Source organism: Lepisosteus platostomus, chromosome 19 (genome assembly GCF_059453375.1).
Source record: "Lepisosteus platostomus isolate fLepPlt1 chromosome 19, fLepPlt1.hap1, whole genome shotgun sequence".
NCBI classification, from domain to species: domain Eukaryota; kingdom Metazoa; phylum Chordata; class Actinopteri; order Semionotiformes; family Lepisosteidae; genus Lepisosteus; species Lepisosteus platostomus.
This window is the reverse complement of record NC_142629.1, coordinates 12,588,383-12,605,382: the sequence shown is the minus strand read 5'-3', so window position 1 is coordinate 12,605,382 and position 17,000 is coordinate 12,588,383. Positions and strand designations below refer to the sequence as shown.

The 17,000-nt window shown below is 42.0% G+C and overlaps 2 protein-coding genes across 13 annotated transcripts in view; one reads left to right on the top strand and one right to left on the bottom strand.

Annotated features, from left to right (window-relative positions):
- The first annotated feature begins 156 nt into the window (after positions 1-156).
- Positions 157-9,968, top strand: tsr3 (TSR3 ribosome maturation factor). 3 transcript variants are annotated; one of them, XM_088612676.1, is made up of 7 exons: positions 157-314; positions 1,636-1,790; positions 3,597-3,813; positions 6,659-6,852; positions 7,291-7,458; positions 8,050-8,104; positions 9,262-9,968. In XM_088612676.1, exons 2-7 carry the CDS (start codon positions 1,664-1,666, stop codon positions 9,449-9,451), a joined length of 951 nt encoding a protein of 316 aa, XP_088468802.1. In that variant the 5' UTR covers positions 157-314; positions 1,636-1,663; the 3' UTR covers positions 9,452-9,968. The 3 variants fall into 3 exon arrangements, with proteins under 3 accessions (XP_088468802.1, XP_088468803.1, XP_088468801.1); XM_088612677.1 differs by having other exon boundaries at positions 312-376; XM_088612675.1 differs by lacking the exon at positions 157-314 and adding an exon at positions 826-851.
- A 1,176-nt stretch (positions 9,969-11,144) lies between these two features.
- Positions 11,145-17,000, bottom strand: part of baiap3 (BAI1 associated protein 3) — a 76,116-nt gene continuing 70,260 nt past the window's right edge. For all 10 annotated transcript variants that reach the window (XM_088612662.1, XM_088612663.1, XM_088612666.1 and 7 more), the window contains 4 exons: positions 16,320-16,440; positions 13,234-13,357; positions 12,535-12,731; positions 11,145-12,021 (listed from right to left, as the gene is read on the bottom strand). In XM_088612662.1, coding sequence (XP_088468788.1) covers positions 11,915-12,021; positions 12,535-12,731; positions 13,234-13,357; positions 16,320-16,440 — 549 coding nt within the window. In that variant the 3' untranslated portion in view covers positions 11,145-11,914. The remainder of the gene's footprint in view (positions 12,022-12,534; positions 12,732-13,233; positions 13,358-16,319; positions 16,441-17,000) is intronic.

Here is a 17,000-nt window from a genome sequence, read left to right as displayed (position 1 = left end):
ATGGCAGCCCTGTTGTCTTTTAATGGTGTTTTTTTTTCTGCTGGTTATACTTTTAACGGGATCGCTTGTCACATTACATTAATTTCACAAAGCAAGCCAGGGGCCTTTCTTTACTAATTTAACAGTCCTCGAAGTCCACTCTTTTGATTGTACACTTTACATGATGTTGAGATGGGTGTAATGGTGTGAAATTTTGAAAGGCCTGCTGAGGAAACAGATCGCCTAACCGTAGGACTGCGGCGAATGCGGGCGGGTACGTTAAACACGAAACTGGAGCAGGAAATGGCTGCTGTTGTGTACTAACGTGGTGCTCGGTGAGTCGCAAAATAAGCAGAAGTCCTCTCTCAATGCTGTGTTTCACCGACTGATAGGCAATGTATTAAACCATTATAAATAGGAAACGATTTGAGTTTGCATAATTTATATTTAAAAGTGTTTCAATTTGGTCTAGCTAGTGCGCGAGAAACTTGTTATGGCAAGACTGAATTTATCTTAGTCTGTGATAAATATTGGAACTGTAGTTGTAGTGTAGTTGGAATAAATCAGGATAACTGCGTCGTTGAAAGAAATGAGTGTGATTTTAACAATTTATGTGATAGGTTTCCAAAACCTCCCAAATTTAAATTTAAGGTTAGAAAATATTCAAAGGTATAGACGTATTTACATTAAATGATACCTTCAATGTCATTCAATAAATACTACGTTGCTGTGCAGTGCGTATTGTTGGTAAAGTAGAATAATGGACGATAACGCCCCTTCCGAGATTGGCTCGTATACACAATTGTTGTCCTAGATTAAATTGTCAGTTAGTCTTAAAATGTCAATACTTTTGTTCAACTCATGAAGCACGTGTAAGTTCCCAGTGTTAAACTACGTATTAATGTTTGTCTTACTAATACTATCCTCAGCAGTGGGGCGAACATTCATCAGTGCTTCTAAGTAAAAAAAAACTTTTAGTGTAGAATTATAAAAATGGGAAGTGCGGTTTCAAGAAAACACGAATGAGCTTTTTTAAATGCAGGGTATTTTTCTGCAAGCTCTTTCATATAGTGAGCGGGTTTGAATTAGGGCAGTGAAAGCATCGCCCACCAACGTGGGAGTTGCCATGTACTCAGAACTGAGTCCGGGTCCTCCTTATGTTAAGGATGCCGGTTCAATTTAAGAATTGGTGCAACAGTTCCGTCTATTTTAAAACCTGATATCAGCTCTCAATTGAACTTGTTCCTGAGCTGGAGATCTAATGGCTTTTGTCATTGTTTCTGTTAGAAAGAGCCTGGAAAGCCTTGTGCTGTAACTGCAAGTTGTACTATGCAGTGGTATTTATTAGTTTTTTTAAAGCACAATACATCCATCCATTTTCTAACCACTTTATCCAATACACGGTTGTGGGGGATCACACTGACACCAGAGCCAGTTTACCCAGAAGCCAATTAACCTATCAGTACGTCTTTGGCCTCTGAGAAAAACTCCTTTCCTGAAATCAGTATTAGAATGCATGTCCACAGAGGAAAAGTGAAATTTTAAAATGGTCTAGTTTACTTGGAAACCTAACCTGAATTAGGTGGTTTAGTGTGCAGCAGCCTCCAGTTCGTCGAGAGTGCTGCCTCTTAGTCAATGTCTTCTCCCTCTGTGTAGCATCGAGCGTGAACTTCCAGGCACAGGGATGGGGAGGAAGAAGCAACACCATGGTAAACCGGATCGCCCCCCCGGCCGAGGCAGGGACACCCAGCACCGGCAGAAGGGGAAATCACTGGAGGCCTTCACCGAAGAGATGCACGAAGCTTTGCAAGGTTGGCTGTTAAGAAAAAAAGCTCAGGTGCCATGTAGTTTCTTCCAGAGCGTGGGCTGCTTGGAGCGATCTGAGGCTGTGCCTCGTGCGAGAGTTCAGTGCTGTCTGGAAGAATCCAGCGCCCTCTTGCGTGCAGCCCTGCACTCCCGCAGGCATCCCGCTGAGTGCTGGAGGCCGCTGTTCCTGTGGGCAATCCCAGGATGCATGCATGCTTCAGCAACCCGCTACGTGCACGGCCTCATGGGATATCCCTGCCACAGTTGACCAGTGAAAGAGCCCAGAGAGAGCAGCAGGGTGTGGAAACGCCGGTACTAGCTGAGCCACTCTGAGAGGGGGGGGCTCCGGTGACTTCAAATCTCTAGAGAGGAGCCAAATCCGTCCTCCCAGTCTGAGTCACTGCAGAAACCAATCACTCTTAATGTCTTCATTGACCCAGCTGCTGGTCGTCATTTAGCAATTAAGGATTAATTGAGATAGTTGTGAAAACGTGCTGGAATGGAAAGATGGTTACCTTATTTCTCCCTGACGGTCCACGCTGCAGGCTTTTGAGCACGGTCTCTCAGGATCAGATCAAACCGCGCAATCGTGTACGCACTCATTTGTTTATTTAAAACAAGGGCAAAGGCGTTTTAATTTAACTTTAGGTGTCTTTGCAGAGGTTTGAGATCATTAGACTATTTTGTAGTGTTTCAGGACCCTGTAGCTTCAGTGTGCTGTAGCAACAGCAGAGGGCGATAATGATCTACTACAGAAACAAGACATTGGACAGTGTTGTTTTCAAGATAGAGCCTGTTAAACCTCATAACCTAAGAACAACTAAACATTTTCTAAATTTGATTTTTTACTTTTGACATCATACTTCCTTTTTGTAATTTCTTAATTATCTTGTACTTTATATCTATATGGTGACTATAGGACCCTAATTGGTTGTACAGTAAAATGCCTGCATTTCCAAGTATCCATCAAATGAAGAGTTCATGCAGGTTTACTTTGAAAAAGACCCTTGTAAACAGTTCAGTCATTATTCCTGTAATTTTTCCTTGAGCACGTTCTTGACAGAATTATCTGCCAGCTGTGGTGGCTTTCTGTGATCCCTACTGCTCATGAAAACATGCTCATTTTGTCTCCCTGAGATGCTGAAAGCAAAGTCTTTTTATGATCAACTACTTTTTCATGTCTGAATTAATGACTCTGTGTGTGTTTTGAGAACAGCTTATTATTTGAGTTGCTGTGTATGTAAACTGTTCTAATTACATTGGCAAAAACAAGATATTGATAGTAAAAAATGAAGTGGGCGCAGCGCCAGCCTCAGTAACCTGTTGTTTTATTTTTTTTCTAACCTGTTTGCTCTATGGGCCACATATGGCGACTGAGCATGCTGTGGGAGTTTGCCCATGTTCTGTTTGATCCTGAATAAAAAGTTTTTTTTTATTCCTAGCATTCTTATTTGTATTCTTAATTCCTAGCAATCTGTTATGCCAGGTGAGCAAACTGTGTGTGCCAAATCTAATGATAAATACTGGATTTTTACATGCTTGTGAGCAACCTTTAATTTAAGGTTTCTGCATGCCTGTAGGTTTCCTTAAATATTCAGTTCAATTCAGTTTATTTTTATATAGTGCCTTTCCCAACAAGGTTGCCCCAAGGTGCTTAACAATGCTTAACAATAAGGAGTTTAACTGGTAGCAGGCAGTGTTTGCATTTTGCCTCCATTATTGGTTCAGTTTGTATGAGAGCCTGCAACTCGTGATACCCGAAACGGATCAAACTGCTCTGCACCGGGACTCAACGGACTCCTGTCTTGCAGCGAGCGTCCAGGGGAACGGCGCCGAGGAAGGGGGCGAGTCCGGGGTCAAGCTGCCCTGCCCCCTGGCCATGTGGGACCTGGGCCACTGTGACCCCAAGCGCTGCACCGGGCGGAAGCTGGTGCGCAAGGGCCTCGTGCGCCACCTGCGGCTCAACCAGAGGTTCAACGGGCTCATCCTCAGCCCCATGGGCACCAAGTATGTCTCCCCACAGGACAGGTGAGTCCCCGAGGGGCCCAGGAACGGGCACGGCCCTACAGGCAAGTCTGGATCAGTCAGTTGGTTGGGAAAAAAAACGAATCCCAGAACATCTTGGAATTTCGTGAAGGGTCACAGAGTGTCAAATTGAAGTGTGTGTGTGTGTGTGGGGTTCTAAATGTTTGACGTGCAGGATTAGGATATTCACTAGGACAGCCATCTTAACTGTTGGCTCCATTCGTTTGTGCTTCTGTTGTCTGTCCATCTGAAGATCATCAGCTAGGAAATCTAAAGGCGATGCACAGGTCTATGTGTTTTTTTTCCCCAAGATTATTTCATAAAGATATACAGTGGTGTGAAAAAGTGTTTGCCCCCTTCCTGATTTCTTATTTTTTTGCATGTTTGTCACACTGAAATGTTTCAGATCATCAAACAAATTGAAATATTAGACAAAGATACCACAAGTAAACACAAAATGCAGTTTTTAAATGAAAGTTTTTATTATTAAGGTAAAAAAAAACCCAAACTTACATGGCCCTCTGTGAAAAAGTTTATTATTATAATATTTATTATATGTATGTGTGAGTGTGTGTGCACGCGCGCTCATGTTGGTCATTGAGAATTTCTGGGGTTCCTATGAGATGATGACTTGTAGGTGGTACTTGGATGCTTTGGTTGGATTAGGGGTGGTACTTGGTCCAAAAAGTTTGAGAACCACTGTCTTAAACCATTCAGAGGTGGACTTGCTGGTGTGTTTTGGATCATTGTCCTGCTGCAGAACCCAAGTGCGCTTCAGCTAAAGGTCACGAACAGATGGCCGGACATTCTCCTTCAGGATTTTTTGGTAGAAAGCAGAATTCATGGTTCCATTTACCACAGCAAGTCTTCCAGGTCCTGAAGCAGCAAAACAGCCCCAGACCATCACACTACCACCACCATATTTTACTGTTGGTATGATGTTCCTTTTCTGAAATGCTGTATTACTTTTATGCCAGATGTAATGGGACACACACCTTCCAAAAAGTTCAACTTTTGTCTCGTCAGTCCACAGAGTATTTTCCCAAAAGTCTTGGGGATCATCAAGATGTTTTCTGGCAAAACTGAGACGAGCCTTTATGTTCTTTTTGCTCAGCAGTGGTTTTCGTCTTGGAACTCTGCCATGCAGGCCATTTTTGCCCAGTCTCTTTCTTATGGTGGAGTCATGAACACTGACCTTAACTGAGGCAAGTGAAGCCTGCAGTTCTTTGGATGTTGTTGTGGGCTTTTTGTGACCTCTTGGATGAGTCGTCGCTGCGCTCTTGGGGTAATTTTGGTCGGCCAGCCACTCCTGGGAAGGTTCACCACTGTTCCATGTTTTCGCCATTTGTGGATAATGGCTCTCACTGTGGTTCGCTGGAGTCCCAAAGCTTTAGAAATGGCTTTATAACCTTTTCCAGACTGATAAATCTCAATTACTCTGTTTCTCATTTGTTCCTGAATTTCTTTGGATCACAGCATGATGTCTAGCTTTTGAGGATCTTTTGGTCTACTTCACTTTGTCAGGCAGGTCCTTTTTAAGTGATTTCTTGATTGAGAACAGGTGTGGCAGTAATCTGGCCTGGGTGTGGCTAGAGAAATTGAACTCAGCTTTCCAAAGATGTGATAAACCACAGTTGATTTATGTTTTAACAGGGGGGGCAATCACTTTTTCACACAGGGCCATGTAGGTTTGGGTTTTTTTTTCCCCCTTAATAATAAAAACCTTCATGTAAAAACTGCATTTTGTGTTAACTTGTATTATCTTTGTCTAATATTTCAATTTGTTTGATGATCTGAAACATTTCAGTGTGACAAACATGCAAAAAAATAAGAAATCAGGAAGGGGGCAAACACTTTTTCACACCACTGTATACTAAAGCCGTTATGGCACATAAGATCTTGCGAGGGCCGCTTGCGTTAGTAGTTTTAGCTTAATCTTGATATCCAGTGTCATTTATTTGCGGTATCAAGATTATTGTGGCACTGTTATGTATGGCCCCGGTATTTACAAGCTGGCTTTTCATTGTCTAGAGAAGCAGGATTTTAATAACAGCGGCAGCCCTCCAGAAGTTGTCTTGTTACAAAATCAATTTTAAACTGACAGCAAGCTGTACTAGCTAGGGGAAAAAACAACAATGTTTGTGTGTAAGGCAGAGATGGGTTATGATTATGCATGAGCTTAATAATGCTCCCTGATGCAGGATCAGACTCAGTCAGGAGCATCTGTCTAAGCCACAGACTAATGCCTTGCATATCTGTTATTATTTGGAACAATATTGCCACCAACATTCACTGGCAGCAGCTGTTTTAAAAAAAGTGAAATGATTTCTGTCAGAGTGAAGGGTTTTCGTGCAAGAGGGATCCCAGCACAGAATTTCATTGCTAAGGACCGTGTGGGACAGATTAGAGCAGTTATAGGCAACTCTAATCCTCAGATGCCAGAGTCCTGGCGGTTGTATAGGTTCATCTTCGATTAGTAACAAATTAAGATCTGGGGTGATCCAAATGAATAGACAAAGAATTGTTTCAATGAAATATTTTTAAGATCCAAAGTGAAATGAAAAAAACAATGGCGGCTCTCCTGAAATAGAGATGCCCACTGCTGACCTAGAACACAAGAGAGATGAAAAGCAAGTAGAGGCTCTTCAGCCTGTCTTCCTTGTTTGGATGTCATGTGGCTTGTCTGGCCGAGTAGTTTGTTCCAGACACCTGTAAGTGAGGACCTGTTTTTTCCAGTTTCACACGCACCTCCTCTTTCTTTCCACCTGGGGGCGCCAGCCCTTCAGTGAGCTGCCCTTTCATGGCTGTCCAGGTGTCCTAATGCGCTGCGGTTTTTGCGCGGCTGTAGGGAGATCGTGGCCCAGAGCGGCCTGGCAGTGATCGACTGCTCCTGGGCCAAGCTGGAGGAGACGCCTTTCAGCAAGATGAGGGGAAGCCACCCCCGGCTCCTGCCCTACCTGGTGGCCGCCAATCCGGTGAACTACGGCCGGCCTTGTAAGCTGTCCTGCGTCGAGGCCTTTGCTGCCACCTTCTGTATAGTTGGTAAGTGAGGCTCTTCAACCACCTCTCGATAAACACATTGAAAAATCTTTCATTTTCAGGTGTTTATCACTGTGGTCCCAAAACATTGATTTTCTTTCCCTTTCCAGAATCCTTTTTTCGATTTTATTTTACCTGCCTTATGCTCACCTTGCTGAGACATTGTCCTGTTTCAAAGCCAGGTTCTGTGATGTCAGTTCTCAGTGTTTGTTTTTTTTCTCTGTTGAGGTTTAAAAAGCTACAAAACATTGTATGTTTTTTAGTTTTACATTGACGATTTTCTAAAATGGGGATGTCGGTGGGAGACAAAGATGCGTGGGTTCACCTTGACGGAGCAGGGTTTGGGGGGAGCAGGCCCTGCACGGTTGTTTCCGTGTTCGCTAGACGTCGAGCCGGAGTTCTTAAGCGGCTGCTGATGGAGGGGCTGTGCCTGATTCACAGGGTTCAGGGACCTGGCCGTCATCCTGCTGAGGAAGTTTAAGTGGGGGAAGGTGTTCCTGGACCTGAACGAAGCCTTGCTGGAGCGCTACGCCGCCTGCCGCTCGGAGGAGGAGCTGCTGGAGGTGGAGAAAGAGTTCCTGGCTGCCAAGCCGCAGGAGGACGACATAGGTACTGTGGACAGGCCAAGGGTCCTCCGGCAGTTTCTTCCTGCAAGCTGTCAGAGTATTGAATTCTGCCTCTACCTCTGACTCGCACCAATTTATTTGTTTGCCCACTGCTTGTGCTGACTTCTATGTAAGTTGTATGTTATTTCATTTTGTTGCTGTGGCTGCTGCTGTTCTGTGTTTATGTTTTGCTGTTTTCTTAATGTCTTTGTATTGGGGCGTACATGCAAAAAAGCATTTCGTTGCTCTTGTGCATATGACAAATAAACTGAGCTGAACAGCAGGAACCCCATACTCTTTTTAAAATGATCTTATCAGGGGTGGAACAGGGGTTAATTGGTGCATGTGTGTACTGTATGTATCTAGCCTGATATGGACTTGGTTCCCGTCCAAGTTGTATCCCGCTTTGAGCCCGTAGATTGCCAGGAAAGACTCCAGCTCCAGCTCCCCAGCCCTATATTGGATGAAGCAGTTCGTAAATGGACAGATCAGTGATTTATCTAGATGGGTACTGGGGTGGAGGAACAAGTCGAGTCACATCTGCACTGTATTCCTCCAGCTCCAGTCCCACACGCCTCTGTTGTTCCTTTGTTAGATCCCTTTGACGTAGACTCGGGAAGAGAGTGTTCAAACCCCAACAGACCGAGATGGTGAGTGAAACCTCTCGTTTTTCAGAGATCAGCACCACGTGCTGCCTCGTTTTTGAAGTGCTGCTCTCTGCCTCAACCCTGCAGGTTTTCCAAGGAAGCTTGAAATCCTCATGAGCTAACAAACAGAGAACTGTGGCCACCTGTTTAATTCAATAAAAGCTCTGCTGAACCGCAAAGCCAGAAGGCTCATCAGGACTGTGAGCGAGGATCTCTTAGAAATCTGTTTTTAGAAATGTCACAGTGCCACCCATTTTCGGCCCACTTGATCAAAGGAGAGGCATGGTAATTGCAGTCAATTACTTTCTGTTGTGGGACTTCCTGTTTGTATGCTTATTAGTGGATAAAGCATACAGGTCCCTGTGCTCGCTCCTTAAATGCTAATAATTAAGCTTCAGATAGGCTTAATGAACAGTAGTAATTGTATTAATTCAGTAACCAAGTAACAGCATCAAGCAGTTTTTAGAATTCTGCATGATTCAGACCACATTTTAGTACTACGTGACTTAAAAAGTCAGAGAACTTTGATTTAATTTATTTTATGTACCAAGGGAATATGTTATTTACCATTAGGAAAATTGTTTTTTTTTCCTCATAAATTAGATTACAATTGTGCATAATCATTTACTCCAGGGTACATGCTGTCTCCTGTTTTCTTGTGCGAGCTGAGCACTGCTGTTTATTCGACGTAATCGTTTAATTAGAGCCTTTTTAAAATTGCTTTCAGATCTTATTATTGATTTGGTTACCTGCTACATTAGATACAGGGTTTAAACTTCTTTAAATTTGTAAATGTTGAAAACAGTCTCTTTCAGTTACATTTTAAATTAACAGCTCACGGAAGAGTGTAATTAAGTAATTTAGACCCTAGTAACTGGAAGATGCAGTTAAATGAGAACTTTAGTCACCCACCAGCCACAAATTGCAGATTAATTATAGTCCATCACACAAGCAGAAAGGAGACCTTGGTGAACAGGTGACATTTAGAATAAGAGGTTTTTTTTTAATTGAATTTGGAAACCCTACCTTTAGCCTACCCTTTTTAGCCTTAAGGCTGTTTCCAAATTAAAAAAAACTTTGGGGGCCTCTGTGGCCCTCAGAGGGACTATACCTAGCACCCAGGGGTCTAGATGTGATCATGCTGTTGTGTGACCACTCAGGGCCACGCAGGAGGAAGAGGAGAGCGACAGTGATGAGGGCGAGAGTGAGGAGGACTCCGGCCCTCAGGTGGAAGAGGATCAGGCCGAAGAGCAGAGTGAGCAAGAGGATGGAGAAGAGGAAGGCAAGTCTTGCGCCACTCCTAGTGCTGACGTCATATGGAAGGGAGCAAAGAAAAGGATCAGGAACTGACCACACGTTATTCAGCAGTAAAGACTCTGTTGTGTTCGTGTCTAATTTGCAATTTAGAACGTTTTGCGATGGAAAAAGGCAAGTTTTCTGTATCAAATCTTGTGCAGCTTAAGACAGTCAAGAAAAGCATTTTTGCTTGTTGTCAGGAATCTCTGATACCTTTTTTTTCTTATCATTCTAGTTAGACAGTCCCCCTTATTTTTGTCTGTATTCATTCAGAAATTCAAATATACTCAAAACTGTTATTTCGGACCTTCAGGAATAAATCTCAAGTAATCCTGGTAAGTATGAAGAGAACAAAAACTGTTTAGAGATGAGTCAAAGACACAGACATGTCAGGAAAAATATTTCCTGACAAAGAGCTTCCAGGGTTTGCGAAAAGGTTGCTAGAGATCAAACATTTCAGGTGGAGTACAAAGATCTTTTATCAGGTGGAGTCTGACTTTTGTTTTGGTGTTTTTCGACTCCTCCTTTTATTGCTTACGTACGTTGAATAAAAATGTGGTAACAAACAAAAGGGGGCCAGTTGGTCAATCTAGTTTGTGTGGGTGCTAGTAGCTAATTGATTGGAGGACCTCATTCCTGAGGTTAGGGGGAGGGTTAAGAAATTAGGGTATCATCTTTAACAGCATGACTGGGTTGCCTGTTCCAGAGGCCTTCGTGTGTCTTATAAAACCCTTGGTTTGAAAAGACCTTGGGGAAAAAAAGGTTGTAGCTGAGCTGATAATTAGAGCAATATAGTTGATGGAGCTTAAATTTCCCTAGGAACAACAACATCCAAGACTTAAAAGCTTTGCGAATGCTTGGATTAATTTGCAGAGAGGTTTGGTTTTAATGAGGAAGCTTGAACCCCTTCAGAGAGGAGTGAACCAAGATGTAGCTGCAAGGTGGAGATGGGACAAAGGAGAGATGCTTGAGACAAATGGCGAAGGAGGTGTTTGTGATCGCTAGATAGTGCTTATTTCTGTAATGGTTGTGGTTAGGAACAGCTGTGTGGGATTGACTTGTCAGTGTTATCCCTCCCGAACTACAGTTAATAAGTTCCATTTAAATGAAAAACAAGGCACTGCTGTCTCACTCTTACCAGGTAAGAGGCTGTGGTGTCACTGCGTGTTAATTAGATGTGTCTGTGTTGTACTGTGTGTCACTCTACGTGCACAGACCTTGAACGCAGCTTGAATCATGATTCACTGGGTGCAAAGTGCACCAAACTGCAGTACCTGTGCCAGTACTTGCTTATAATTAAAATCATCTAATGCTCTCGTTAATCCAGTTTACACAGGAAAATGTTTTTCTTTTTGTTGCAAAGTAGAGCAGTGGAAATGGGGTTAAAATTATATAGATATAACGCTGTTAATAAATAATCACCTTCTACTGAAATTGTTAGTATCTAACTGAAATCATTAAGGCAGAAACCAAACAGACCTCTGAGAATATTGGCTTAGTATCACTGGTTCTTGTCATGCCTTGGGTTTTTTCAGTGCCTCACTGGTTTTTCGGTCCTTGTGGCCTCAAGTAGTGTGTGATAAACCAAAGCACCTGCACTCTGATGACCCCTCTGATTAACCTCCAAGCTTTAAGAGCTGGAGCATAGGAATACTGCTGGAGAGCTGACATTGAGGGCAGCTTTGATCGCCAGTGGAAATGTAATGCTTTAAAACAAACCCATCAAATAACATCCTCGAGTCAAGGACACGCAAAAGGCCATTTTAAATAAATTATGCTTTTGAGTGCAACAGTTACAAAAACATACGGTCAGTACCTTACAAGGACAAATATTTAGCATCTCTGTGTGCCACATTTACATCAAACTAATACAGATTTTTCTTAAAAGGACCATCACAGTCAGGTAGAGTCTGTAAAGACAGCATTAAAATAGAAACTGCATTACATTAGCACACAAGAAAACCAACCTTTGAAGCAAATTGCTTTTACAGGGTACAAATATTTTTTAAATGACAGCTATTTACAGCCTTATCTTTTATATTACATAAAACACTTCTTCTCAGCAGGCTGTTCTCCAACATTGTCGCTTCTCTCCTGCTTCCCTGGTCATTACAAGGATGTCAAAACACGCAAGAGCACGATTCATTGCTTGGAATTAGCAGATGAAGTTCTGATTAGACTGCAAGGAAAACCAGCTGTGTGACACTGAAAAGTCTGTTGAAGACTAAAATGTTAATTGCTGCATTTATCAATAACTTTAAAACACCAAAGTACTTTTTCCAAATAACATGGAAAACAGAAAAAAACAACCAGGAGAATTGTAATAGGTTACACTTTATAATGAGGCTTTTTAACATAAACTGGAGGATACTAGAAATTGTCATCTGATAACCTCATATTTGGCACCAGAACACCTTTGAGCTCAGAGGAAATATAAATGTCTGATTGACTTTCCAGTGAGGCTTAGATATTATAAAGTGTTACCTTTTAATGGTTTAAACTTATTTCTGAAAATAGTTACTCTTCTTCAGCCATAGACTTTTCAATCTCTTTTAGCTTTTTTACAAACTCCTGGGCTTCTCTGTCCCCTGTTCGAGCCTCCAGCATCTTCAGGATTGGTTTATCTGTGGTGGGAATGAAAAAAATGACACTTGTGGATAATGTGATGGAAGATATTCTGAAACAATTTAAAATATACAGTATTGCAGTATATATATTGCAGTGCAGTACAATAGCAGACTCTAATATTGACACTTGACATCTTAAGTCACTTTGGACACTTCATTGACTTGGAAGAATTACCATTGACAAGTGAAGTCAAACACTACTCCTCTTCAGTTAGCAGCTTCCTTGCTTCTGCAAAGCGTGTTGTCAGACTCGAGTCAGAGCTGTCAGAGCAGTCTCTAAGACCCTCGAATGCTGAACCACCACTGCCAGCATTCGTCAAGCCCCCTACGCTGCAAGGCCTGCCCCCTTACCACAGGGGTCCTGGAGCTGTCTCATCTTACATCATGACAGCTGTCGCACTGGATGGAAGCATGGAAGCTCCCTTTGGCCTGGGGGAGGCAGGTCACCTGTTTACAGTGCCAGGGAGCAGGCAGTAAGCCCATGGGGGGAAAAAAAGGATTAATTCTTACCACTGGGTTTGGGCCGAGCCAGCTGAAGAATCAGGGGTGGTATGTTCTTGCCTCCTCCTGATTTGTCTGGTCCACAGAAGTCACTGAGGGGAGCAATGGCTTCCCCAGCAAAGTCATTGGTGGACAGCCAGTCGTGGTCCATGACGGTGAAGGTAACGCAGGCACACCTCTTCTTGTACTGCTCTGGAGCAACATGACTGGGGAGACACAGATACCCATCAGCCCCAGACAGAAGCAGGGTCCAGCAACCTCGAGCGCTGATTCGCACAAAGCAGCCCAACCCTGGAATCAACGCCTCAGCTTCAGAGCAACATCTCCAGAATTTAGCACTTGAGGGGTTCTGGCTACTAAAATACTGACTCATCTGCCTAGCACCTTCAAATCATGCTAAAATCAGCTTAATGATACAAGAATTCAGTATAATTTTAATCACATGAAGGAGTACAAACTGATAATTAGTTCCCATCATTGGTGTACAATAGCCAGGCTTACTTTAACAGGTTACCTTTGCAATGTCATTCTTCTTAATATTAAAATAAGAAACCATTCTACATTCCTGTTTCTGGAGGGCATGAAATAAAATCATAGTATATATTTATTCCTCAGTACCTTCTTCTTTACGAAATATAGACCTAGAGATCTGTTTAAAGAGTTACATATGGAAAAAAAAACGGGCCAGGAACAGATTGGTCTCCTTACAAGTGGAACAGCTCATCAAAGACAGGGTGAAGGGTCTTTGCTTTGACTTGAGTCCGTTGACTTTTTGTTGTGGGGAACAAATGATGGGGACACAGTTCCACGATGACAAATGGGTCGCTTAGACCTGGGGAGCAAGCAGAAAGTAAGGCTGTTTAAGCTGAGGTTCAGGAAAGGCTGTGCTTGTGGTGCTTGTTCTCACACAACAGGCTGTTTTAGTTTCAGCTGAGACACAGAAGTTGTTTCACTCATTCAACACCATAATATGCGTGCCCAGTCTCAGTCAGTCAGTATGCACCTGTTTTAAAGATACTGTGCTTAGCATAATGCAGAAGGTTTTCTTTATTGAAATACAGCGTTACCCATATTATAAGGTGACCCCTTATAGTGCAGACTCAGCTGTAACTCAGTTCAGGAAGTGATGCCTGATTTTCCCCACACAAACCTCAGGGTTCCAGATAGACAGGATGAGGCACGACCAACAGCAAAATCCTTAATCGTCTCTGTTGAAATGAAACCGTGCAGCGGACAGCATTAAAAAAAGTGAAACTCTGGCAGGTGTTTCAAAAGGCCCGCACAGCAGAAAGCTGCACTGTGTAGGTGGCTAAAAGACGAAGGAAAATAAGGCTTTCTTGGTAAGGCTGTCTCCAAAGAGAGCTGCTCTCATGAAGAGAAGTGCTGCACTGAAGACAGTGCATTAAGACCGTTTTGTTTGCTTGGCTTCTGTAGGAATGTCAGCAGGGAGTCCTAGTCTATACCTCAAGCACAGGTCGTACAATCTAACAAGCACTTAGATCACCCCAGCCATGGCGAGTGTGATGCTTTCAGGAGAGCCCACTGGGTGGGTTTCCATATGTGGGGGAGTAAAATCTGCAGCTCGTGAATTTGCAAAATAGGATTAAAGTTCCTTTTTTTTCTTGTTATAAATAGGTCTTTAATCCATTTTGCTTCCAAGACATGAATATTCCCATTGGTACCTCCAAGTTCTTTTGGTGATATTATTTATGCTATGAAACATTTTCCACATGTGTGTTCTTGCCACATGCAAAACACACTGACCTTTCACTGTAAAGGGTTTGTGCCAAAACACATGATATGTTTGCAATTTGAAATGAGGTTTTTGCACCTTTTGAATAATAACATGGCAGGGAGGAATAAAAATGCTCTGAATTATAATTTTCTCCCCACTTCTTTTGAAGGCTATATAAAAGACGTGTATCTGGCGCTGAGACTGACTAAATTAAGGGATTTGCAGCTGCTTTAAAAACACCAACAGATGCTTTTGTTTGTTAATGGAGTTAATGCATCTCAGGGTATAATATACATATATTAAATTATAGATATATTATACATTAAGATTTTAAAATAGAACATATATACAGTGGTGCGAAAAAGTAAGTACATGAAAAGGATTGTCTTTTTTTACATTTTTGGATAAAAGCATATTTGATCGTCATTTCAACAATACTGATAGATAAAGGTGATCTAATTTTAAAAAATGACATTGAAAAATCCCATTTTTGCACTCATTTGTACTATTTAAATAAACAAAATTCAATTTCCTTGTGCAGAAAAAGTAGTACACCCCTACCTTTATCATTGGATCAAATGCCAAAAATTAGAATCAGGTGCACCAAAACAGGTGCAAATGATTAGAACATCATTAGAGAGTAACTTGGAGGGCACTGCCTTATATAAACATCAGAAACCTGTGGTTTGGTTTGGTCTTAGCAATTGAGGTGTGTGGGTGGCTACATCATGCCAAGATCAAAAGAGCTCTCTGAGGCCCTCAGAAGAAAGATTGTTGATGCCTAAGAGTCTGGGAAGGGTTTTAAAGCCATTTCCAAGCAATTTGTAGTCCATCACTCCATTGTCCCAAAAATCATCTACAAATGGAGAAATTTCAAACCAGTGGCAACCTATCCAGGCCAGGTCGTTTCAGCAAATTCAGCCCAAGAGCTGACCAAAAGATGCTGCAGGAAGTCTCTAAGAACCCCAGGATAACATCAAGGGATTTACAGGCAAGTCTTGCCTCACTCAATGTCAAAGTGCATGAGGCAACCATCCGAAAGAGAATGCACAAGGAAGGAAGAAGTCTCCGTTCTCAAAAAAGAATATAGATGCACGACTGAAGTTTGCCAGACAACACCTAGGTGAAGATCAGGACTATTGGAACAATGTGCTCTGGATGGATGAGACAAAGGTAGAGCTGTTTGGCCACAATGCAAGACATCATGTCTGGTGAAAACCAAAAACTGCCTTTGAACAATAGAACCTCATACCAACTTTAAGGCATGGTGATGAAAGCATTATGGCTTGGGGCTGCTTTTCGGCCTCAGGGCCTGGCCAGCATGCCATCATAGAGTTAACCAGGAATTCCACATTGTACCAGAGAGTACTTGAGGAGCATGTGAGGCCATCTGTCAAAAAGCTGAAGCTGAACTGTAAGTGGACCTTGCAACAAGACAATGACCCAAAACACTCAAGCAAATCTACAAAAGAATGGCTCAAAAAGAAGAAACGGAGGGTTATGAAACGGCCAAGTCAAAGCCCAGATTTTAAACCCACAGAAATGCTGTGGGGGGACTTGAAGTGAAACATCACACAGCTGAAGGAGTTCTGTATGGAGTGGGCAAAAAGTTCTCCAAGGCGATGTAGGAGACTGATAAACAATTACAAGAAATGCCTGCAAGAAGTGATTTCTGCTAAAGGGGGCAACACCAGCTGCTGAAGCTAGGGTGTGTACTTATTTTTTCCAAAGCAGACAATTGCATTTCTGACTTTTTTTTGTTATTTGTTAAATTAGATCACCTTTATCTATCAATATTGTTGAAATGAAGATCAAATATCCATACGTGCAAATATGTTGAAAAACACACACCTTTCCATGGGGTGTACTTACAGTAATTTTTCACAGCACTGGATGTTCACTTGGTAGAAAAGCTGTCATCACATAGATAACATAGGTAAGATAAAAAGTGTCCAGTTTAATGTCAATACTAAAGCTGCTGAATGCAGTCAGGCCCTGGTTGCCTTTTTCCTCTGTAAAGAATGGTGCAGTAGTGGCTTTTTGTCTTACACCTGCTTACCATTGGCATCCAAGGCAATTAGGTCTGCAGCATGCAGGATTTCAACTGTCAGCCTCTGTTCAGAGGCCTCGTAGTAGCACTTAACACTGATCCGGCCAAATTTACTGTGCTTTAGCATTCTCTGGAAAACAGAAAAAAGACACAGTTCCCCAGCCTTATAAACAGTCTTATAAACATAAAGATAGTCAAAAAACGACTTCTGGGATGGGTGCTATCATATCTTTGCAGTTTTTCCATGAGAAGAGTTGAAAAGATCTAAGTATCATACATCAAAGGTGTATCTAAGATCATTATTAAATCAGAATTTGAAAATCCTTTTATGTACGAAACTTAAATCGGCGCACCAGGAAGAAAAAAATGTATTTTTGAAAATGAATGTGTTCACTTTTTCCCAATTAATTTAAAGGGAAAATACATCCACCTTGTACAAGGCCGTACATCTTAAGCACCACATAATATTTTTTCATTTATTTATCTGAAAGATTCATATATTTCATATTATTAACAGTATAATTATTGTAATAATAAATATTCATATTAATAACAATATTTTTTGTGTGATAAAATCCTTTACACCTACCAAAGGTGGAGTCTGTTGCAGTTAATAAAAACGGCAAACTTAAAATAATAAAGCAGTTGTTGAAAAATATAATTGTATTATCCCAATACAATGTGGTGCTG

Bases quoted from the DNA above. Each gene is read 5' to 3' on its own strand.
- tsr3 (XM_088612675.1), top strand. The intron at 6,853-7,290 runs GTAAGTGAGGCT...CCTGATTCACAG, and splicing joins TGCCACCTTCTGTATAGTTG to GGTTCAGGGACCTGGCCGTC. The intron at 7,459-8,049 runs GTACTGTGGACA...TTCCTTTGTTAG, and splicing joins GCCGCAGGAGGACGACATAG to ATCCCTTTGACGTAGACTCG.